The sequence below is a fragment of the Callithrix jacchus genome, chromosome 11 (genome assembly GCF_049354715.1).
Source record: "Callithrix jacchus isolate 240 chromosome 11, calJac240_pri, whole genome shotgun sequence".
In the NCBI taxonomy this organism is placed as follows: domain Eukaryota; kingdom Metazoa; phylum Chordata; class Mammalia; order Primates; family Cebidae; genus Callithrix; species Callithrix jacchus.
In genome coordinates, this window is record NC_133512.1 from 90,829,842 (window position 1) to 90,853,725 (window position 23,884).

Genomic DNA, 23,884 nt, shown 5'->3' on the forward strand with positions numbered 1-23,884 from the left:
AAGCATTTGGAGTCTCACGTGAATAAATAAAAGTGCCCACGAAGCTACGAAGACGTATGTAATTTTTTCATAAAATATTTGATTTGGGGTTTTAAAAGTTAGGGTGCCTCGGTGCTGACACGCAGGTGCACCGTCTAATCTGAATTTCTAAAGTGGAGGTGCCCACGTACTGGGGGCCACAGTCCCTGGCAGTCACGTCCTGGGTGGCAGCTGTATGGGGCTCACACTGGGCAGCCCAGAACCCAGGGGCTCCTCGCACCACCGGGACAGAGCCAGGTTGAGGACGGTGTGGATGGGGCCGGCTCCCTCACAGGCTGAGGATGGACTCTCCTGCCAGCGTCTCCCAGCATCCCGCAGTTCCGGGCATCCCTGGGCTTGTGGCTGCAAGACCCCAATCTCTGCCTTTGTCTCCACATGGCCTCCCTGCCAGTCTGGGTCTCAAGTTCCCCTCCCTCTTCTCCTCTAAGGACGGCCGCTGGGTTTCACAGGCACCTAAGTCCGGGACGACCCCCTCTCCAGGCCTTTTACATCTGCAATGCTGGCCTCCTGGGCAGGCATGCTCATGGGCTCCAGTGGTCAGTAGGGGACGTGTCTTCCAGGACCACCATCCCCCGCACAGGACTTAGGATCTCAGGGGCGCCAGAGGGTGTGGGTGTTTGTGTTCCTGGCGTGTACAGGAGACATGCACACTCTCCATGTGGGTGCTGGCTGCAGGACACCTCTGTGGCTGGCTGGACGTGAGGTCCTTGGTCCAAGGACCTGCCCCTGGAAACTCAGACGACCTGACCTCAGAGCTTACCCACAGAGCAGCCCAGTCCCTCGAGCAGCCTCTGGGAGGACTCGGGGTTGTGGGGTCTGGTTTTCTCTACTCATCTCACACCTGCTGCGGGCATCTGCTGTGCCTGACAGGTGATGACAAGGCCAGCCTGCCCTGGAGAGGACAGAGCAGCCAGTAGGAACCAGCAAGACACAGGGAGTGCTGGGAGCTGAACGGGTGGTAGGCTGTCCTTGGGAGATTCATGGGCTGCTCTCTCCCTGCCTTGCACTGGCTCATGGCTCTGGCTGTCTGCACCCCAAGGCCTGGTCCCGGGGGGATGAGGGACAAGAAGAGATGGACACAGCTGTGTCCCAACCACAAACAAAACCACTCCTGAGCAGAGGTACACCTGAGGTCCCACGGCCTCCTGGAGCCAAGGGGTCCGAAAGGGAGCTGGTGGCCCATCAGGTGTCAGGTGATCTTGTCGAGTAACAGGTGATTCCATCAGGTACCAGTGATCCCATCAGGTGACAGATGACCTCATTAGGTGACAGATGATCCCATCAGGTGCCAGTTGATCCCATCAGGTGCCAGGTGACCTCATTAGGTGACAGGCAGCCCATCAGGTACAGGTGATCTGGTCAGGTGACAGGTGACCCTCTGTGCAGCAAGAAACACAGACGTTGGCAGTCCCTCAGCAGCTGCCCCTTCCTTGTGGAAAGGCTCTGCCCTGCGGCAGGCAGGTCTATGCAGACCCACCCCAAAGGCTGAGGGAGCTTCGAGGTCGAAGAGAGGGGCTGACAGACCCAGATACTCAGACAGAAACACTTCACAGGGACTTGGGAAAGAAAGCAGTGTCTCCGGTGGCCCCCGCACCCACTCTAGGAAGTGTCTTTTGTGCACAGGCATTCAGGGTGGGACGCGTGCAGCTGGCCACGTCTGATCTCTTGGGAAACTCATGACCACTGGGGAGTGTGATGGGAATGCTTCCCAGGCGTCTGTGCTATGGGAACACCTCGGTATGTGGGCGCTGGGCGCCGGTCATGGCAACGGTCTTGATTCAAAACAGAGCCCCATGGGCCACGCGACAGCCTGGCTGCTCCCAGGCTCGAGCTCTGTCACACTCAGCTGAGCGCCAAGAACCAGCACCAGCTGTCTCTGTCCATTGGCTGCATTTCCACCACAGCAGGAGGGGGCACTCCCGGGGCGTGGCTGCCACCACTCAGCATGGACAGTGGTCCTAGGGTGGGCCCATCTCTGACCACCGTGGCTCACTCTGCGGGCAGCACAAGGGGTGAGGGGTGGGGAAGAAGCTGCCCATCCACGTCCAGGCCAGCTCCGCCTCTTCCTGCTGCGTCCAAAATCCTCCCTCCCACAAATCCACCTCCAACCCATAAGCCTGTAATCCCAGCACTATGGGAGGCCAACACAGGTGGATCACTTGAGGTCAGGAGTTCAAGACCAGCCGGGCCAACATGGTGAAACCCCGTCTCTACTAAAATATAAAAATTAGCCAGGTGTGGTGGCAGGTGCCTGAAATCCCAACTACTCAGGAGGCTGAGGCAGGAGAACCGCTTGAACCTGGGAGACAGAGGTTACAGTGAGCCAAGATCGTACCACTGCACTCCAGCCTGGGCAACAAGAGGGAAACTCCAACTCAAAAAAACAAAAAAGGACTTAAGTCCCAGCGCTGGGGCAAGGCTCACACCTGTAATTCCAGCACTTTGGGGGGCTGAAGCGGGCGGATCACTTGAGGTCAGGAATTTGAGACCAACGTGGCCAGTGTGTGAAAACCCCAGCTCTACTAAAAATACAAAAATTAGTCAGGCGTGGGGGGTACGCGCCTGTAGTCCCAGCTACTCCGGAAGCTGAGGCATGAGAATGGCCTGAACTCAGGAGGCAGAGTGGATCACACCACTGCACTCCAGCCTGGGCAACAGAGAGAGATGGTCTCAAGAAAAAAAAAGTGTGTTTTCCCTGCAGACGTGAATCTGGGTCAAAAGCCTCCGTTGCGATAGTTATTTACTCAAAAGCCACACAAGGCAAGATGAGGCCATTTGCAGGGAGGAGGCGGGCCTGACACGTTTCTCTGAGACCCCCATCGGCAAGCGCGAGATGGGCAGTGAGGCGGCCTGCGCCTGCAAGCCACGGGAAGCCCTGGAGCCCCGCGGCGGCCAGCTCTGCACCTCCATCCTGTGTGAGCCCCTCACGGCCCTGCTGCCTGCAGGACTGTGGGAGACCCTGGAGAGAGGTGTTCCTGCCAGGCCTGGGAACGAGGGTGGCAGAGGCCCAGGGACCTCACGGCCACCCAGCCCCCCATCTGCCACTGTTCGGCCTGTTCACCAGTCACCAGTCGTGGAAGCCAGTGCAGAGGTGAAGGCAAGGGGACCCCTGGGAGCTCATCCAGTCACAGGAGGGAAGGGGCAGCCTCGGAGACAGGCAAACGCGGAAGCTGCATAGACGCTTCCAAGACTGCGCCCCAGCTCGCCTTCTGGTGGGGGCTGCCCAGCTGAGTACTACTGAGGCCTGTGCAGCCCTTGTGGGGTCCAGGCCATGCCACCATCCTTCCCACGACATCCAGGAATCTCTGCCCTTGATGGGCCCTGAGGGACAAAGGCCGGTCCTCACTACCAGCCAGGTGTCCACCTCCCTCTCCCTCCTTCCCCAGCCACTTCCTTGGGCCGTGTCTGTCTGCCCCAGGTGACTGGCCTGGCCTCCCTGTCCCTGCTTGCCACCACCTGGAAGGGGTTGGCCGGGTCCCAAGGCAGCTCCTGGACCCTTCCCTAAGGAGAGGCTGACCCCTACCACCTGCCTCCTCCTCTCAGGCCTACCTTGGCCACTGCCTGGGGCCCCAGCGTTCTTGGTCTGGAGAACATGGAGGTGAAGGACCCCGGAGGCAGCGGAGGCCGTGCCCAGGGGAGCTGCATGGAGGGGCGGGCCCTGGGCAGCCGGGTGGCACTGGACTCCCACCTCGGAGGAAGCCCCAAGCATCTGCCCCACACTCCCAGCTTCGTCGTCCATGGTTCTGTCTGCGGATGTCAGTCACAACTGTCAGCTGTGCCTCATCTTCTTACTTTTTTAATGTTTTGTATTGTGGTAAAATACACATAACAGGAAATGTGCCACTTTCTCCACTCTTAGGTGCACAGTTAGTTCCACAGTGTGAAGAACAATCACCCTGCTGGGTGTCTGCCACTGCCATCCAGAACTTCCCGTCCCCTCACCTGAAACTGTCCCCAGTAAACCAACCCCCTAGTTCCTCCCTAGCCCTGGCACCCCCATTCAACTTTCTGCCTCTAGGAATCTGATGGCTGTCGGACCCCTGTGAGTGCAATGATAGAGTGCTCACCTTTCCTGACAGGCCGGTCTCACCGGCATAGTGTCCTCAGGGCTGGTCCTCACGCAGCACGTCAGAGCCCATCCTTGGGAGGGCTGAATGCAGCTCCACTGCCCACGAAGCACCCCAGTCTCTCCTCCTGCACACAGAACCCGCTCCCTCCCTGAACACGGGACCCACTCCCTCCCCGAATACGGGACTCACTCCCACCCCGAATACGGGACTCACTCCCTCCCCAAACACGGGATCCACCCCCACACACATGGGACCCACTCTTCACCTGCACATGGGATCCACTTCCTCTCTGCACACAGGGTCCACTACACCTGCACAAAGGATCCACTCTTCACTCGCACATGGGATCCACTCCACCCACACAGGGGATCCACTCCCTCCCCACACATGGGATCCACCTCACTGGCACATGGATCCACTCCCACATACAGGATCCACTCTACCCACACATGGGATCCACTCCACCCACACACGGATCAACTCCACCCAAACATGGGATCCAGTCCACCCACTGGATCCACTCCACCCACACACGGGATCCACTCCACCCACACACGGGATCCACTCCACCCACACACGGGATCCACTCCCTTCCCAGCTGCTATGGCCGGTGCTGCTGTTAACACAGGGGCACGAACACCCAGCTGAGTTGGGCCTCATCATAGCCCATATATTCCACAAAATAAAAAGGAAAAAGTATTTTTATGAAAAAAAAAGGAGAAAATGAGCCAGCACTCACCCAGCCCGACCCAGCCTCACCCAGACTCGGCCCACACCCCACACTTCTGTCCACCAGGCGAGAGCAGCCCTGGAGAGCCCTGGCCCCGCCCCATCTGTGGACAGGCCCCAGGACACTGCACCAGGTGAGGCCCGAGAGGGTAAGCCCTGAGCCCTCTGCCCTCTACTTCCTGCCTGATCTGTGTGGGCCCAGGGAGAAGCACAGTGGCTCAGAACAGGGAGAGGGCACCTCCCAGGGAGAGGGCAGCAGACACCACATATTGCCCATGCAGGTGGGTGGAGGGCCAGGGCTCTGCAGGTCTGGGGATCCAGAAGTCGCCTGCCTGCCTGCTGGGCTCTCCCTGCAGCACCCTTGAGGGAGGCCTAGGGACAAAGCAAGCTGGACCCCACAGGCAGAGGTGGACACAATACTAACTTGGCTGCTCTGTACCCATGCACCAGTCAGCCAGGGCCCTCTGGGCTTACAGGTGTGGACTCCACACACCTGAGTCTACTCCACAGGCATGCAGCAGGCTTCACCTCTCTTCTCTGCAAAGCCCACTGCCCTCACCCCCACCTCAGGCCAGTAGGCTCTCGGGCCGGTCTAGGGCAGAGAGGCTCCTGGGGCGTCTGGGTAGCGCTGCCCTTGTGCAGATGGAGCCTGAGCTCAGGGCACTCAGTTAAGGGTGGAACCCAGGTGCACCCTCCCCCAGCTCAGGGCAGGGTCTCAGGACACACTGCTGACCTGGGGTCCCACTGTGCACCCACCCGCCCCTCCTACCCCAGGCACTTCCCTCCACCCTCCACAATGAAAGGCCCCGGGGTTGCTGACAGCCCCCTCTGCCTCCACCCTCGGGGTCTCCAGGGTAGGCCCAGAACCCCTTCTCATCAGGAGGCAGCATTGTGGAGAGAATTGGAGAGCAGGCATCAGTGTGGATCTTGTTTGTTTTAGAGACAAGGCTCGCGGCGCCTCCCGTGCTAGAGTGCCCTGGCACAGTTGAGATCCACCGCAGCCTCCAACTCCTGGTCTCAAGGGATCTTCCCGCAGTGCTGGGATGGGAGGCATGAGCCACCTCTCCCGGCCTAGGCGTGGATCTGAAGCTGCACATCAGGTCTCTCTTCTCCCTGAAGTTGGGTTTTGTGAACCAGGCACCACCTGCCCAGCTCTGGGAGGCAACCCTAGCCCCTGCCTGCTCTGTGCCTAGGTAGGCTGGGCTGCACCTCCCCTGGCTGGGGGTTCCCGCCCTGGGTTTGGCACCTACACAGCACAGCAGTGAGAGTGGCAGTGGCAGCAGCCCCAAAGCAAGGCTCTGCCTGTGTCATCCAGTGGCCAGCACCTTACAAGGGGCACCTCACTCTGTCCTCTTATGAAAAGAAACCAAGTCAGCACGGGGAAAACCCAGGACTGCCCAGGGACCTCAAGGGCTTGCTCTTCAGGAGTCTCCAGAGCCGCACCACTCCCTGGCCTGGGCACAGAACAACACGCCTCACGGGACACTCAACCTCCCAAACTCATGAAGTTCCTCTTTCCCAGGGCTCTCCCATCCGCAAATAACCTCCCGGAGTGCCACGGGTGCTCAACCAGCCCATCTCTCCCCAGCCCCTCAGTGCCCTTGCCCTCTGAGATGCCTGGGCAGCCCTGCAGCTGCGTGAGTGGCTTTGCCAGCATGCACAGGCCTCCACACAGTGATACAGCACCCACACGGCTGAGGCCTCCCATCAGCACCAGGCCATGTCCCTGCCTCGTGTGCCAAGGACCACGGTGTTGTGGCCCTTCCTCACTGCAATCAAAGGACTCGCCTGGGAGGACTTCAGATGCAACCAAAAGCTGCTTTGCCAAATTAAAAAACTGCCAAAAACCTCTAAAATATGAATCTAGGGACATCTTCCGGGCACCTGCTATGTCCACACCCAGTGTGGGCTGCCGTGCTGCCTCCATCAATCCCCTGCAGAGTGCAGGAGTCTGAGGAACGGAGGGCAGGGCCCCTCCTAAGGACCAGGCAGGCAGTGGGAGGAGGGCCTGGGGAGGACTGATCGTGGGGAGGATTGGTGGTGGGGGGAGTGTGGGTGGGGGAGGACATATCGTGGTCGGGGGTGTGGGTGGGGATGAGAGCTGGTGGGGGACTGATCATGGGGGGTGTGGGTGGGGATGAGAGCTGGTGGGGTACTGATCATGGGGGGTGTGGGTGGGGATGAGAGCTGGTGGGGGACTGATCGTGGTGTGGGGAGTGTGGGTGGGGATGAGAGCTTGTGGGGGACTGATCGTGGTGTGGGGAGTGCAGGTGGGGATGAGAGCTGGTGGTGAGGACGAGAGTGGGGAGGGAGGAGCTCCTAGGAATGAGTGCTCATCTGACCTTTGACCTGCAATCCCACTTCTGGGAATCCACCCCAAAGACAACAGCAAGTACAGCAAGGGACGGTTAGGGACAAGCATGTCCCCAGAAGCACAGCCTGTAGCAGCAAAAAAATACAGAACACAGGAAGTCGGCCTACAGGAGTAAGAAGGGCACTTGGCTATGATAAATTCCTCTCAATGCACAGGAGTTCTGTGCCACAACATTCAGGGAGGTCTGTTTCCTGATGTGAAGTCTCTGCCAGTGTGTACTTGGGTAAAGGCACAGACTGGTGTGTGTTCACCAGGGCAGGGTCTCTGGGGGCTAGGAATCATTTGTTCACATATCTGCATTTCTGATTTTTCTACCAATGATCATGTATTGCCTGCATGTTGATTTTACTCCCAAAATTTAGAAATAAAATATTTAAAGTTAATAAAGTAAGCGAGTCTTCTCCCAGCAGAGGGCGCCCTGCTGCTTCCACGGCTCCCTGGGGGCGTGGCTTTCTCTTGGGGGGCTGTCCCTCAATGTGTCCAGTTTATTAACACCTTTGCTATGGAGTAGAAAGTGATTCGATATAACCAAACGCCCAGTCAAAAAGGGAAGACTTTTTACTTAGGGTCTCACCGTGTCTCGCAGGCTGGAGCACAGGGTCATCATGATCACAGCTGGGCGTCCACGGTCCTCCCACCTCAGCCTCTGAGTAGCTGGGACTACAGGCGTGCACCACCACACCCAGCCAACTTTTTTTATATTTTTTTGTAGAGACGGTCTCTCTCTCAGTTGCCCAGGCTGCTCTGGAACCCCTGGGCTCAAGTGATCCTACTGTCTCAGCCTCCCAAAGCACTGGGATGGCGGGCAAGAGCCACCACGCCCCACTCGGGAAGGTTCTTTGCGGAAGAGCGCAAGCTGGTAGAGGCAGGACGGGTCACAGGATGAGGAGCCTGGCATTCTGCAGCCACTCAAGAATGGTGCTCCAGACCCCAGAGGCCACCAGATGTCAGGGCAGTGGGAGGTTAACGAGCCGGCGCAGAGGCGAGAGACCCACCTCACCAGAGGAGGGCGGCCCCAGCACCTCAGCACCCCTCCAGCAGGACCGGCAGGTGCCCACGCGGCTCCCGCCACACAGGAGGAGGTGCCGGGATCTCCAGCTCCAGCACGGGTCGCCCTGGGCCCAGATGTTGGACTGCAGCTCCCCCGGCCTCTAGACTTGGGAGGTAAAGAGCCCTCCCAACGCCCAGGAGGGAAAAGCAAAGGGGAGGGGAGGGCTGCTTCATGTTTATTTAAATATTATGTAATTACGTTATAAATAAAAGTAGGTTTTCTTTGTGTTTAATGTATTCAAACTGAAGGGGAAACAAAGGAAATCAAAGCCCGCAGCGAGGAGGGGCGAGCGCAAAAGCCGGGCTCCCCTGAGCGCACCGAGTTTGTGGATTTGCTTTGGAGCAATGCTCCTGTTTACATCAAATACTTTTTAAATCCTAGAAGTTGATAGCAAAAGGAAGTAAATGAAGCTTAAGAGTCTACAGAGTTGTTGGCTCTGCCACACCAAGAGGGATTATCTCAAGATTTACATATCCTGGTGGCGTGGCCTAAGAAATAGGATAAAGCCAGCACGGTGGCTCCCGCCTGTAATCCCAGCACTTTGGGAAACTGAGGCAGGTGGATCACCTGAGGTCAGGAGTTCAAGACCAGCCTGGCAAACATGACAAAATCCCATCTGTACTAAAAATACAAAAATTAGCCAGGCATGGTGGCAGGTGCCTGTAATCCCAGCTACTTGGGAGGCTGAGGCAGGAGAATCGCTTGAACCCAGGAGTTGGAGGTTGCAGTGAACCAAGATCATGCCATTGCACTCCAGCCTGGGTGACAGAGCAAGACCATCTCAAAAAAAAAAAAGAATTTAAATTCTCAGAGTAAAAGAAAAACATCAAATATAAAATCCAAATAGTGAAAATCCTGTAATCCTAAACTTGAACTGAAAATATTAATATAAACCCTTTATCTTATATATCCAACACAAACTTCCTCTTTAAAAATACTCTCTCCCCACGTCCATGGAGGCGGCCTTAGGCTTCCCCAGAGCAGCCGAGGCCCCAGCACCCACAAGCACTGCAGGCACCGAGGAGTCTATCGCCCAGACAGGGCCACCGAGCTTCCAAGGGCAATGGCTTCAACCGTGGAAAACCACAAGTGGGATCCCAGCTGTGGGCTCACCAGGGACTAGATGGAGCCACCAGTCACTTCGGGTCCCCGGAGGAGCCAGGGAGCCAGCCAGTTGCTCTAGATGCTGAGACTGGGAAAAAACAAGACTGCGCTGGGCATTTTAAAACAGAAACTACTCCAGGGACCCAAGCAGTGGATGAGGGAAAATCCATATTTACAGAAGAATTCTAGCTAAGAAATTCAGAGGAAGGACGGGTCCCTCTGGGGAAGGCCTCTGGCTGCTCCTGCTGGCAAGGGAGCCAGTCCGTCTTCCGGAACTGCTTCTTCCGGCATGGCCAACGCTGAAACTCCAAGCACCTAGAACTCTCCCCAGGGCCCACTGCAGAGCCGGACTGCACGCCGGCCGCTGTCTTGACGGGCTCCCATTAAACTCAGCAGAGCAGCCCCTCTCCCTCCAGGGCTCCTAAACGTTCCCACAGTTGGGGTAGGGCGAGTCACCTCCTGAAAGCCATCTGGGCTCCCCCTAGCAAGGGAGCAGCTCAGCCATCCAAGCTCCCCTGCAGAAGGGCAGCCAGGCCTGGGTCCCCAGCACCCAGCAGGGCACAGAGGGCACTGTTGTGACCCTGGCGTGGGGCCCAGCTGGGACAGGACAGGCCCAGCCCCCGGGGGCTAAGGAATCCAGCAAGCTCTGAGGTTAGCCCTGAGGCAGCCCTGAGATTAGCCCTGAGGTTAGCCCTGAGATTAGCCCTGAGATTAGCCCTGAGGTTAGCCATGAGGTTAGCCCTGAGATTAGCCCTGAGGTTAGCCCTGAGGCAGCTCTGCCCCCCACACCACCCTTCACTGAAGGAGGTTCCCCAGGCTTTGCCAAGTAACCAGGGTCTGGGCTGAGAGGGACCCCATGCCAGGAGGTGGGGGAGCAGAACTCTAGCAGCAAGCAGACCAGCTCAAACGCCACCCGCCCTTCATCCACAGATGCTGGATGAACGCTGTCAACCTCAACGTCCCGGGGCTGCCAAGCCCACAAGGTCACATGCCAGCAGTCCCATGCCTCCCTAAGCCATGGGCTGAGGGAATCTGTGGGGATCGCTCCCGTGTGAGGCCCCTGGGAAATGGGCCTCGCCATACGGTGAGCTTGAGCCCGGACACAGATCCCCGGTTGGGGGAGTCGAGCTGAGGGAAAGCAGGAACCGAGAGAGGCACTATGTTATTCTAAATAGTTAACAGACATTACTTTATGGATATGAGGACTTGGGAGGCAATGTGTCCACTTTTGGCTTCTTATGGTTTATTGCTTGATTGTGTTCATTTTGGATCCTTGTTACCTTCATTGTAAAATATTAACTTAAGTATTTACACTTGGTAACTTACTTACCATAACTTACTGGGCGTAACTGTAACTTACTTACCATGGCTTACAGGGCGTGACTGTAACTTACTTACCTTGACCTATTGGGCGTAACCTACTTACTGGAAGGAACCTACTTACTGGGCGTAACCTACTTACTGGGATTAATTTACTTACTGGGCATAACTTAGTGGGCGTAACTTGCTTACTATAACTTATGTACGTTGATCTGGTGTAAAAAACTTTGACTTCAGAAAAGTATATAAGGAAACATATTGCAAAATAAAATTGCTGCTTGGACATAGCCTAAGCCAGCCCCCCAGACTCCGCTTTTCTATTTTCTTTCACTTCCGCGCACTCTCTCCCTCAGGTTGAACAAGACATCTACGTTGGCGGTCTCGGGGACTCCTGCAGGTCGGTAGTCCCCCGGCAGATGTGCCGGACCCCAACAATGGGCCATCCTGGGTCCCAGGCACTTCTAGAAGCCCACAGGCCCCTTGCAGTGGGGGACAAGTAAGGAAACAGCTAGGTCAGAAGCCAAAGGACCCAGCATATCCCCCAGTTCCAGGCACAGCCAGCATCCTGGGAGCCTGGCCAGTGGGCTGGAGGGACCTCCCCCTTCCCTGGGTCCCTGCTCTTTGCAGTGCACCAGGCCGAGCCACCAGTGGGCTGGAGGGACCTCCCCCTTCCCTGGGTCCCTGCTCTTTGCACTGCACCAGGCCGAGCCACCAGTGGGCTGGAGGGACCTCCCCCTTCCCTGGGTCCCTGCTCTTTGCACTGCACCAGGCCGAGCCACCAGTGGGCTGGAGGGACCTCCCCCTTCCCTGGGTCCCTGCTCCTTGCTACTGCACCAGGCCGAGCCCTGGCTTTCATCATATACTGGCTTCAACCATCCACACCTGGCCTGATTCCCAAGTTCACTTTCTCAGTCATGGTAACAGTCACCGCCCTGTGTCACACAATGCCACCCCTGTAACCACATAATGGCTAGTCAGTCAGAAGAACAGTCATTTTTATGCCATAAAAACTCAATTCTCTGTGTCCACCAAGACTGGGTGCTGATCCCCAGAGACTGGTGAAGCCTGGACACACGAGTGAGGAGCTGGGCACTCAAGCCTCTGACTGGAGGTCCTGCAGGGTAGGGGTGGTCCCAGCTGCTCACCCGATGCCCCCTTCCCATCCTGGCACAAAAGGTGAGGTGGCCTCACTATGGGGGCCATATGTGTGGGGCATCCCAGCAGCAACACTGTGGCAAGGGCCGACTGTCCTGGGAAAGCCCACACGTGTTGGTCCTAACCCCCAGGGCCTCGACATCCCTGTATTTGGAGGTAGGTCTTTCAAGGATAATTGAGTTAAAATGAGGTCTTAGGGTGGCCCCAGTCCAGTCTGTCTGGTGTCCTCACTAGTCTCCTCATGAGGAGAACTCAGGACACAGACACACAGAGGAGGATGAGGCATCGGCTGGGCCCCTGCCATTGCTGTGGGTTTGTCCCAGAGCCCTCTGGCCGCACATGCTGTCGCTGCAGCGGACTTCACAGGCCAGCACCCCCTGTGGGTTCTCCGCTGAGAACAGCAGCATTCTCGGGATGAGCGAGGGCTGGCCGCCAGAAGGACAGGAAACTGGGGGGCACCAGGTGCTCAGATGCAGGCAGGAGACCCTAACACATGCGTGATCTCTTGTGAGTGACTGAGAGAGTGAGAGGGGCAGGGAGGAAGCAGCCCTGATTGCTGAAGCCTTGAAGGGGCCCCAGGGACCACCCAATGTTGCAGATCAAGTGAAGCCACCATCAGGGGCACAAGACACCCACTCCATCCACCCTGACCACCCCAGCAGCTCCAGAGGCAGGGATGGAGAAATCAGGTACCTGAGGTCATCATTGACCACATATACGCAGCAGTGCCTCCTGCAACCTGGGAGCAGAAGTCAGCTGAGGGTCCACATGGACAGCAGGCACCACTTGCCTCCAGGGCTGGGTACTAAGGGCGGGTGGCCTTGGGCAGGAGCTGTGTGCCTGGCAAGGGCAGCCGCTCAGCCTGCCCAAGTCAGGCACCTTGAGGGTAAGTTGCCTGGTACCCAAGCCCCTCCAAGGCCTGCAAGTGACACCCTGGCATTCACTCCCGCTCTCCAGAGCCACCAAATGGGGACAGAACAGAAGCACATAGCACATGCCTCTGCAGGAGAGAAAAAAATGGATGTTCATGGCCAAATATGAGGATGCTGCTCAAAATCGGCTCAGGCAGGGCCCCCTGGGAGTCCACGGAGGACAAACAGTGGCAACAGGCCCCCCGGGAGTCCACGGAGGACAAACAGTGGCAACAGGCCCCCTGGGAGTCCACGGAGGACAAACAGTGGCAACAGGCCTCCCAGGAGTCCACGGAGGACAAACTGGCAACAGGGAGGTCCCTCTATAAGTTGAAGAAAGAAGAAAAGAAACACGAAAAGCAGCTCAACAGTCAAAGACAGGTTTATTCTAGAGAATAAACCTGAGAGGGGCTTCTGGTTGATTTCAGTCAGGAGTGTTTCTTCTTACAGACTAAGGATATTTAAGGGTTTTAGGGCAGGGGAGCTTATCACAGGCTGGAATGTTTCTGCCTGAAGGAGAGTTTCAATGTGGGGTTAGAATGTCTCTGGTGGGAGGGGAGGTTATCTCAAGATTGGCATGTTTCTGACTGGAGTGGGGGTTTAACTTAGGGTTGGAATATTTCTAGTCATGCTGACGTTAGCCATTAGGTTGATGTTTTGGGGCTGGATTTTAGGTGATTTTTAATTAAAGGGAACTTCAAATAGTGGTGTTTGTCCAAGATAACAAGGCTCCTGCTCTGTCACCCTCCACCCAGCAGAGCACGACCCAGCCTTGAAAAGGAAGGGAATCCCAATATGGCCACCACCCAGAGGAGCCCAAAGGATGTTGTGCGGACTGAAATTGACCACACAGAAAGGAATGAGTCCCGCCTGATTCCACTCCCAGGAGGTCCCGGGAGTCTCAAGCTCATAAAGACAGGAAGTGGAAGGGGGCCTGGGGGCTGAGAGGGGGAGTGAGGAGTGGGCGTGGAATCGGGAAGGAGCTTTGGCGTGGGGAGACAAGCGGCCTGGAGGCGATGGTGATGGGGGCTGCTCCGCAGTGTGGATGTGTTCAGTGCCCCCAAACCGTGCACTTAGAAATAGGATGATAAAACTTATGTTATGTGCTGTTTACCGGGATTTTTAAAAAAATTTTAAGCAGCCAAGTTTTGGCATAGATGACACAGGGTCACCTCCAAAGCCTCAAAGCCCAGGGCTGCCAGGCGGGAAGCCTCTTCTCCCACACATGGCCATTCCTTCATTCATTCCTCATCGCCCTTTCTCCAAAGTCTAAGTCCTTGGCAGCCTCCACGCCGAGCCCAGGCCTCCAGGCAGAGCCCAGGTCTAGATGTGAATGGCTCCATCATGTGGGGTGAGGCCGTGCTGGGCACAGCAGTGAGACAAGCCTGCAGCCACTGCAGGTGGAGTCTCTGGCTGCAGGGTGAGGCCCAGGCCCCACTCCATTGCCACTGACACCCATGGGTGGTTCACACCGGCCCAGACAACGCACGTTTTCAGCCAGGCTTCAGTGGGGGTGGGGGAGGTGGAGGGTGGAGTGATAGGGCCAGATTCCCAAACACTCCTCTCAATAAGCCCCAGGGGTGGGAGCTGGGGGTCTCTGAACCTCCGGGGCTGCGGGAAGGCTACACCTTGTGCTGAGGCCTCCAACCTCCACAGTCAGTGACCTTGCTTGAATCAGCCTGGACAAGGCACTGGAAGAGCAGAGAGGAGCGAGGGGCTCCAGGGCCACCTTCCCCAGGACAGCAACCACAGGCTGCCCACGGCACCCACGCAGCAAGGGCCCACCCAGAAGCAGGCTCTGGGGAAAGCAGGGGGCTTTGCTGGGGGTGGGCGAGGGCGGAGGAGCTGTGCAGTGCTGAGCCACGGACTCCACAGGCCAAGGATTGGGCCAGCACCCCAGTCCACACCTGCCGAGGCTGGCATCTGCCTACAAGACCAACTCCCAGAAGGTGCCAGACCCGTGCCAAAGGTCATCTCCTCTCAGCCTCTTCTTTGGTTCATAAAAACTACAAAAACCAGGTTAAAGAAAACACTAAATTCTCTAGAAATCCCAATGCTGTCCCCACTGGCACTAGGCAAGGAGCAGAGATGAGCCAGGATCACCTCCAGCTCCAGCTCCAGCCCCACCCAGATCCCTGCCTACCACTGAGACGGTGGGGCCCAGGCACCCAGCCCTAGCCTCGTCTCAAAGAAGTGGCCGTGCAGAGCCTTCTGGGCCCGTCCCTCCACATGCTGCCCAGGCATAGCTGCAGCTCAACCTCTCCCCACACTGGGTATGGCATCCTCTAGGCCACCGCCCTTCTGACACCCAGGTCCCTGCTGCCCAAGTGCTCAGCCTCGCCATGTCCTCGGGGCATGCCCCTCCTAGCCAATGTCACATCCACGGAGACATGCAGGGGAGCAGAAATGTTCTGGTGTCATTTCACCTTCGGTGGGACCTGCACAGGAGAGGCTCAGCGATTCCCAGGTCTGGGATCCAAACAGTCCCGCCCGGGCCATCAGCCTAGCTCGCTGCTGGTCTGTCCATTTGCTCAACGCTGTAGGTCTGGAAGAAAGTGCCGTGACAGAGGTGCGTCCCCCTTGGAGGGCACAGGTGGCTGGCAGAGGTTGGGTGGTCAGCCACTACCCACCTCCCACCTGGAAGCTCATGGTGGCCCTGCACAGGCTGCTCCAGCACCACAGCCCCAGGCTGCCACCAAAGGCACCAAGGAGCATCAGGCACTGGGCAGAGCAGCTGGTCCAGCATCACAGCCCCAGGCTGCCACCAAAGGCACCAAGGAGCATCAGGCACTGAGCAGAGCGGCTGCTCCAGCACCACAGCCCCAGGCTGCCACCAAAGGCACCAAGGAACATCAGGCACTGAGCAGAGCGGCTGCTCCAGCACCACAGCCCCAGGCTGCCACCAAAGGCACCAAGGAGCATCAGGCACTGAGCAGAGCGGCTGGTCCACCTGGGAAGGAGCGTAATCAAGGCATGTGCTCGTGGTGGTACCTTCCAAGCAGTGCCAGGACTAAGGAGGACACATGGGCAGTGCCAGGCATCCCACACAGCAACTTCCAGGGAAGCCAGGACGGGTGGGGACAGTGGAAACCACATGCTTGGGTCCATGTAAATGAATCCCAGGCTTCCTTCCAGACAGTTCTCAAAACAAAACTTAATTCTGGCAAAGGCAAAACAAAAGATGGGTATGGTGGCTCACGCCTGTAATCCCAGCACTTTGGAAGGCTGAGGCCAGGTGTTCGAGGCCAGCCTGGCCAACATGATGAAATCCCGTCTCTACTAAAAATACAACATGAGCCAGGTGTGGTGGCGGGCGCCTATAAACCCAGCTACTCGGGAGGCTGAGGCGGGAGAGTCACTTGAACCTGGGAGGTGGAGGTTGCAGTGAACTGAGATCACACCGTTGCACTCCAGCCTGGGTGACAGAGCAAGACTCCATCTCAAAAACACAAACCAAAAAAAAACAAGGCAATGTGCTTAACACAGGTGCGGTCATTCACGTCTGGTGCCACTTTTCCAGGGCTCTGAACAAGAGAGCAAAGAGCTCTACCTGGGGACAGCACCATGTCCTGGTTCAGATTCTGTCCCCAGCTGTGCAGCCCACATGGGGAAAGACAGATGGGGCCCCCGGTTAGGGTTAGAGTGTGAACCTTTCAGAATGTTTCCATGTATTTACTTAAGGAAAGTGGTTCTGCAGCCCTTCGTACTCCTGGCAAAGGTTAGCCGCATACAGGGTGGCCCCACGGTTGGCGGTGGGGGGGCCAGGGGGCTCCATTGTGGTCCTGACTCTCCCACCCCAGCCCTGCCACACCCTCCACAGCCCACCTGCCTCCCACCCACCGGCACCTCGCTGCCTTCCCCACCCCCCGCAGGGCCCGCCAGTGCTCAGAACAGCACAAAGGTGATGACAGGTGCCACGTGCTCCCAGAGGCTGGGCTCCTCTCCCCCACCGTCCCAGCAGATGTTGGCATAAGCAGCCGTGGGCTCTGTCTGCACAGTGGGACTCCGGAAGCATGCTCTAGGGCTGTGGGGCACTGGGCACAGGGGTCGGGTAGACCCCAGCACCCCTCCTCACCTGAGAAGCAGATACCTACCTGCTGACCGGGCGCCTGCTGGCTCCATGGACACCAGCTCCCTCCTCCTCCTGGAGTCAGGATCTTTCCCTCTCATGGGGGATGCAGTGACAAGAGGACCAGTCTGTAACACGAGCTTGACCCGGCGGCCAGGCTGTGTGAAGAGGGGCTCTGGCCACTTTGCCGAGAGTTTGTCGTGTGTGTGTTAGCTTTTTATTTTTATTTTTGGAAGTCTTGCTCTGTCACCCAGGCTGGAGTGCAATGGCCCAATCTCAGTTCACTGCAACCTCTGCCTCCCAGGTTCAAGTGACTCTCCCGCCTCAGCCTCCCGAGTAGCTAGGATTATAGGTGCCCACCACCACGCCCGGCTAATTTTTTGTATTTTTAGTAAAGATGGGGTTCCACCACGTTGGCCAGGATAGTCTTGAACTCCTGACCTCAGGTGATCTGCCCACCTTGGCCTCCCAAAATGCTGGGATTGTCACACCTTCACCTTGCAGTGATGCATTTCAGAAACAAGACTTCTGCCTGCAAAATGCCACTTTATCCTTCATAATGCTGATGCTGCAGGACTGCTTTTACTCTTAATTCATCTTAATGGTGCTTACAGAGGACGGCAGGTGAGCTGTATTCAATATGCTCATGTTTTATTTACGTAGGTGGCACTTAAGATACATGATGCATTGAGAGTTACATTGTCCGCAGAAAGCATCAGATACCACTCCGCTCCCCCCAAAACCAAACAAACGAAGCCAACTCTTGGGCAACAGGTGTGCTAAATAAAATCACAGATCGCGCCTGTTTCCGGCTCCCAAGCCTGGGTCAGTGCTCCATAGATAGTGACAAAGAATTCCCAGCTTCAACATCGCTAGATTAAAACTGCTGACGTCTTCACATCACACCCAAGCCTCTCACAGCACCCTCACGTCCCAGAGGACAAAGGAAAAGCAACAGGAACAGCAGGTCCTCATGGGAAAGGGAAGGACAGTGGGCGGCGGGGGCCGGGGGGGGGGCGTGCAGGGAAGAAGGGAAGGCAAGGCAACCCCGAATTCCGCTCCATGCTCAGTAACGATAAAAAGAGAAGCCGCAGTACACGATGCAAATGAAAGGGCTGCTGGCAGTGGGCAGGGCAGCATCTAGTCAGAGTGCGGTGACTTTGCTCACAAGCTGAACACTGGCTCAACCTCCTGGTGCCATCTCTGGGTGTTTGGGGCATGTGTCATGACCTGCCGTTTTCCCCAGCACAGTCGTGACCCAGGAACACTAGGGAGGGGGCTGCTGAGCAAAAACCTTTTGCTAAAAAGAATTATGGATCCCAGGAAAAAAACGTGGAATCTAGCAAGACCTACACAATATCTGAAGTTGAATTTGGACTACCAGCAGATGGAAACTAAAAGATGAAGCACAGGAATGATTTTACATGTGCTGTGATTGATGATGCTGTTCATGTGGCCATGTTGCCCTGAGGAAAAGGTGCCCTGGCCGCCAGGATTCAGTGCGTCCCTTAGGGCATTCTCTAAGTCACACTCTACTGAATTACCCTCTAATTCCAAACACAGCACCGCCACAGGAAAGCGCGTGGTTTAGTGAAAGCCCTCGGCTGTCTGCCCTGCTGTTCCCCTAATGCTACAAAGACCCCAGCAGCATGCGGAGTGGTTGCATGGCCGAAAAGAATGAAGAGGATCCGGAAGCTCTAGAGGAAAACTCTGGCAGATTGAGTGCTGGGAGAGGCAGATGGAGAGCCACGGCCACGCCCCGTCCCCAGTGTCCATGCCCGCCACCCGCACCATCAGCCCCACCTCCTGACCCCTGCCCTGACTGATCGGTGATTGCATAATCCTGCTGAGCGAGTATAGCCGCCAGACAGTCCTGACCCCACGCTGCTACCTAGCGCGTGCACATGGCCGCGCGCCGAGCATGGTGGAGCGCCAGCTCTGGGGGCAGCGCGCGCCTGCAAGTCCAGTCTAGTGATTGCCTTTGGCCGACTTCTTCTTCTTCGACTCCTCTCTCTGCTTCTGCTTCTTCCTCTTGCCACCTTCTTTGAATCCTAAGGAAACACGGCTTGTAAAACACGGTGCGGAACAGCACTGCTTCCCCAGTAAGAGCCAAATGTGTTTTCTAAGTATCTCCCCATGTTAAGAACAAAAAGCAAAGAAGTGAGGTCATCTGCCTCAGCCACACCTAAAACTCAAAGCCTGAGCTGACTTTCCAAGGTGCATGTCGAGAACGGCTCCCATTATTCAGAGAACTTCACCACCCTGCAGAGAAGTGAGCGACTCCCCCTACCCGAGTTCAGCGGCAGAGCTGGAAGCCCACCCTGGGGACGGCCACACCTCAGGGCCAGGACCCTGCCCTGGGCCCTCCTTCAGAACACACACGGGGCTTGCGCAGAGCCACGTCCACCTGTGGGGAGGGTGCCCACAACATCTCCTCCGCTCCCCCAGCGCTGGCCACACAGTGAGGCCTTTCTGCAGGCAAAGCCTTGCTGTGCACCGGCCTCATGCTTGTGGGCTCTGTGGCATCCAGCGTCAAAGTCCCATTTCTTGCTTGAGGGAAGTAACCTTGCGTCTCCCTGTTGCCGAAGTCACCGGCGGCCACTGACTGACCCAGCTGAAGTGCAGGGAGAAAGACACCCACCCTCTGAACAGTCGATGCAACATGCCACCAATAAAGGCCTGGTTGCAGCCCTGCCGACATAGTCTCAGACTCTGCATGTGTCCACGTGGGTGCAGGAGACGGTCCTGCTGTTGAGTCAGGCAACTGTCAACCTGAGTGACGTGACTGAGCACAGGGCTCATGACCGGCAGCAGGCAGGTGGAACTGGGTCCCACATGCATGGGCCCCCGACCTGCCAGGAGGACCCTCTGAAGACCCGCACAACAACCCCCAAAGTGGCGGCATGCCCCACAGGGAGGAGCCTGCTCACAACCCTCTTGGGGACCCAAGACCCCACCCACACTCAGGACTCGCCCCAGAGAATCACAGCCATAGGTGGGCCAGGTACCCGGCTTCAACCAGACACATTTTCCCTGCCCAGCAGATGGCCGCCACACTGACCAATATGTCACAGGGTGCAGGCCCACCAAATGTGGCTCGCACACATGCTGCACCACAGTGGGGAAGACACATGCGGACTCTCAAATGTGCTGTGGCTCTCACCTCAGAGCACTGCCCGGACCCAACAGCTCTCCACGGAAGGGGACGTGCATGTAGATAGGGATGAGCCTGCAGGTCCAGTCCACACCCGCAGCCACGCAACATGCCACACTCACCCGCGGCCTGTGCGTGGCAGAGACTGCCACCTTAGGGTGCTTTCCATGCAAGCGGGTGCATCCTGACCGCCCTACAGGAGCAGCACAAGATACACGTGCTGTGAAACACCAGGCCTTCCATGCTGCGTGTTTAGGAGAGTGCGCCTCAGTTACAGAAAGGAACAGAGCGGGCTACGTGCCACTGGCCGCTGTGCAGAGGCCACCAAGGACCTGCTTCCAAAGTCAGGAGGCGGCTCTTTGGAAAAGGCAGAGGAAAGGAAGCGGGAGAAGCCAGGAGATGCCCCACCTGAGGGGCGTGTGGGGAGCCTCGGGGCGAGTAAGTTTGGTATTTTGAGGAGTGTATCTCAAGTGAGAGCTCATTTCCAACCTAAAAAAAATCATGCCCTAGACCCGCCCAGGCCTGGGGGCCGCACACCTGGCTGAGTCCTGAGTGGAAGCTTGCTTACTCCCGGGAGCTCAGACAGGACCTGCTCCACGCAGGGACCAGTCAGACGGCTGGAGGCAACAGCAGGAGCCGTCAGCCCTGCCGGGGAGGACGGGCCTGTTTCAAGGACCTTGCCCAGGACTTGCAAATCCCGCAAAAAGACGAGAGGGGGATCTTCCAGGCACCCAGAGGCCTGGCCAAGAGTCACAAGTTTTCTGTGACAAGGGGCTCCAGGGAAAACAAGCCCTTCGGTGCTCAGCCCTGTCTCCCCCCGAGCCTGCAGGGGTGGAGCCTTGTTCAGCCTTCTCCTTGTCACTCACCAGCACCCAGACAGCACGGGGTGGGTGAGAGAGTCGCAAACAGCCTCTGCAGAGACCAAGACCATCTGCTGTGCGATTCACTCCAGCTCCGTCCCCAGCTCTGTGGGGGTTTCGCGAATCTTCCTTTGAGTCAACTTTGTCATGTCTCAGAACGTAAGTCAAAGTCTCTGGCACATGTTCATTATAGATTTGTATAAAAATCACGTCTGCAGATCTCTGAGGGTTACTCTGGTATCCTCATGATCTCATGAAACGATTGGAAAAAAGAAAACAAACGAGGAAAAGCCGAGGGACGGAAGCTCCACAAAGAGGACCCGGGCAAAAGCAAAGGCCTTCACTTGCCACCTTGGTGTAAGGATTTTGTGTGGGATTCAACAGTCAACCAGGTGCCCCTCAGAAATGGTGTCCTGCCGGAGGATGCAAACTAGCAAAGCCATGAGGCCTGGGGACAGCGGCTCCTGCCCGTGCCATCAGTCCTGCCCACAGCCACGGCCGGCCACAGGCCCAGGAGGAGAACAGCCCAGTTCTGAAATGAGTGTGTGGCCTGGGGCCTCTGCCAGGTGCTGTTCACTGTGCTTTCTCCACCACTCCTCCAGGGGACCACGCCCGCACACCACATTCTTAGGGACTGGGAAGTCACAAGGACCCTCGCAGGCCAGGCTTCCGGTGGTTCAGGGATGCTACAACTATGACCCTGCTCTATCGTGCACCTTGCAAAGACCCATCGACAGACACTGCCCCACTCCCTCCCACCTTTAGACCCTCAGCACCAGGAGTGCACAACAGACCCCGGGGGCTTTCCACCCACCTGCTCCACACACAGGGAGTTTTTTCTAGGTGCATGCAGCCTGCAACTGGCTCTGTTTGCCACTCAGTGACATAGCACAGACTAGCATGGCAAAGGCTGGCGCAGCAGGCAGGCGGGCAGCTGGCCGGAGGGGCTGTGCCCACCCACAGGAAGCGCCTTCCAAGGCTCTCGATGTAGAGTGTGCCTTCCGTCCTCCTCAGAGCCGGCAACTGCTTCATCCAAGAAGGGCTGAAAGGGGCTAATTTTTCAGGAGAAGTTCTATGGAGGGCAGAGGAGGGAACCACCCCACTTCTTTTCACGTCCTGCTGAGACAGTGCTGCTCGGCCCACATCCACAGACGTGACCTCATGACACTGCCTAGCTCCCCCACGCATGGAGATCAGCCACCATGTCCTCCTGCAGACAGGAGTGGCTGGGTCACCTCACTGCTGCAGTGAAAAGAACCAGAAGCAGCATAAATCCTCCAACCAAGGGGAGAGTCACACTACACTGGCCCTGGGCTTTCGGATGCAGTCAGGCCGAGCCTGCACGCACAGCACATCCTCAGGCGCCCCAAAACTTCTCTGGGACACTCATTTAGAGACTATGCAGCTCCTAAGGAGGTGGGAGGGGGGCAGGGCAGCCAGGAGCCCCACAGCGGGTGGGCGGGCAAACTCCGCTTCACAAGGAGGCCTGACTCAAGGGGGTCTTTGGTTCTGCACCCTGAGATGAAGAAGGCACAAGAAGGTGAAGCTGATGGAGGGCAGGGGCAGACACAGCCCCCGCCAGCGTGAGACCACCTGGCCTAAGCCACGGGCCTCAAGCTCTGTGCTCAAAGCTACAAAAAGGCACATCTATGGTAAAAGCAGCACCTGGCCCTGCGCAGCAGCTCACATCCTCTGCAGAGCCACACACCGGGACCCCGTTTAATGGTGGAGGCCTGGGACCACAGGGCATGGGGCCTGCGGGCGAGAGGGGAGCAGAGCGAAGCCACCTCCTCCCGCCCCGCACAGCCACCCCACCCACTCAGGTCAGAACACAGCAGCACAGGCGCCCTTTCTGTCCTCGCTGTCCTCTGGCACCCGGGGAAGTCTCACTCTGGGCCCGCTCCACGGCCTCCTCCCTTTGCACACCTGCTGCAGACGCGAGGGAGTCCCAGGGCCCAGACACCCGAGGTTGGTCCTGCTCGCCCTCCTCCTCATAGAGACCATGGGTCGCGTGTCTGAACATCGAGGCAGGCCGGGTTGGCTTCGGCGGGTGGAGGCTGGTTGGCTGGGCTGGCAGGGCGTTCTGGCCTCTCCGCACGCGCTCAGCAGCAAGGGCGTCCTCATCAGCCACACCTGCAAGCACAGCGGGAGAGCCATGAGTGATCAAGGGAGGCAGAGAGGGGTGCGGGGGCTGGCCGCACCATCTCCACGAATCCAGCCATGTCATCTCTGTGGAGGAGAAAAAGGTTATCTCATTTCTTCACGGGCTCCACACTGGGGCCAGAATTGAATCCTTAAGGGGGAAAAGAAAGAGTCATCTGAACATCACACCTCTCTCCCCTGAAAGAAGTGGCTCCCCACCCCACCGCTTTAGCACAATCAACACGCCCCTTCCAAGAGTGTGTCCCACCGAAATCACGGTCCAGGACTAAGAAATTCATTGTCAAAATCAGCCAGCTGGGCCACCCTGAGGAAGAAAGGCGCTGGGTCCAGTTAGCGATTTCCTCCTCAGAGTTCATACACAGAAGACACCCCCTCCCTTTCCTCTTCGTGCTGGAATAATCTGTGGTGGCAGCCGCAGCACACAGGAGCCACACCGCCGCCCAGGGCAGGGCCATCCTGCCACTCACAGCTCCAGCCCCAGCCCCCACCACACACACACCCGAGGCAGGCCGGCTCCAGCCCCCACCACACACACACCCGAGGCGTGCTTCTATCAGTCTTTTGAAATACAGAAAAAGTCATCAGAAGGCCATGCATTAAAAAAAGAAATATAGAAAACAATGTTTTGCCCACTGATGGATACGAGGAATAAAATAAGCAAACAATATTCAATATTGAACATTCAATAATTCGATCATCTCCACCATGACTCTCCGAATGTCTGCGTGGCAGACGCCACATGGACGTGAGGGAGGCGGCTGGGTCAGAGCTCCAGGAGCAGGCATGCGAGGCCACGGGTGGTGGGATTCCTCGTCCCTCTGAAAAGTCTAAAATGTGTCTAAAACATGTCACACCCAGTGCTTTGGACCTGAGCCCTGCACAGAT

The 23,884-nt window shown here is 57.3% G+C and overlaps 2 protein-coding genes across 8 annotated transcripts in view; both read right to left on the bottom strand.

Annotated features, from left to right (window-relative positions):
• The window catches only part of LOC118143820 (uncharacterized), a 112,519-nt gene extending 93,916 nt beyond the window's left edge, over positions 1-18,603 (bottom strand). For both annotated transcript variants that reach the window (XM_078343332.1, XM_078343330.1), the window contains exon 1: positions 1,167-18,603. The gene's annotated coding sequence lies outside the window, so the exon portion shown is untranslated. The remainder of the gene's footprint in view (positions 1-1,166) is intronic.
• The window catches only part of DNAJB6 (DnaJ heat shock protein family (Hsp40) member B6), a 79,815-nt gene continuing 73,383 nt past the window's right edge, over positions 17,453-23,884 (bottom strand). For 3 of the 6 annotated variants that reach the window (XM_035254255.3, XM_078343337.1, XM_035254257.3), the window contains 3 exons: positions 22,763-22,969; positions 21,651-21,888; positions 17,453-18,873 (listed from right to left, as the gene is read on the bottom strand). In XM_035254255.3, coding sequence (XP_035110146.3) covers positions 18,714-18,873; positions 21,651-21,888; positions 22,763-22,969 — 605 coding nt within the window. In that variant the 3' untranslated portion in view covers positions 17,453-18,713. Of the gene's footprint in view, positions 18,874-21,650; positions 21,889-22,519; positions 22,970-23,884 lie in introns of those variants that run through there. The other 3 variants (XM_035254260.3, XM_078343338.1, XM_035254258.3) reach the window with 2 other exon arrangements.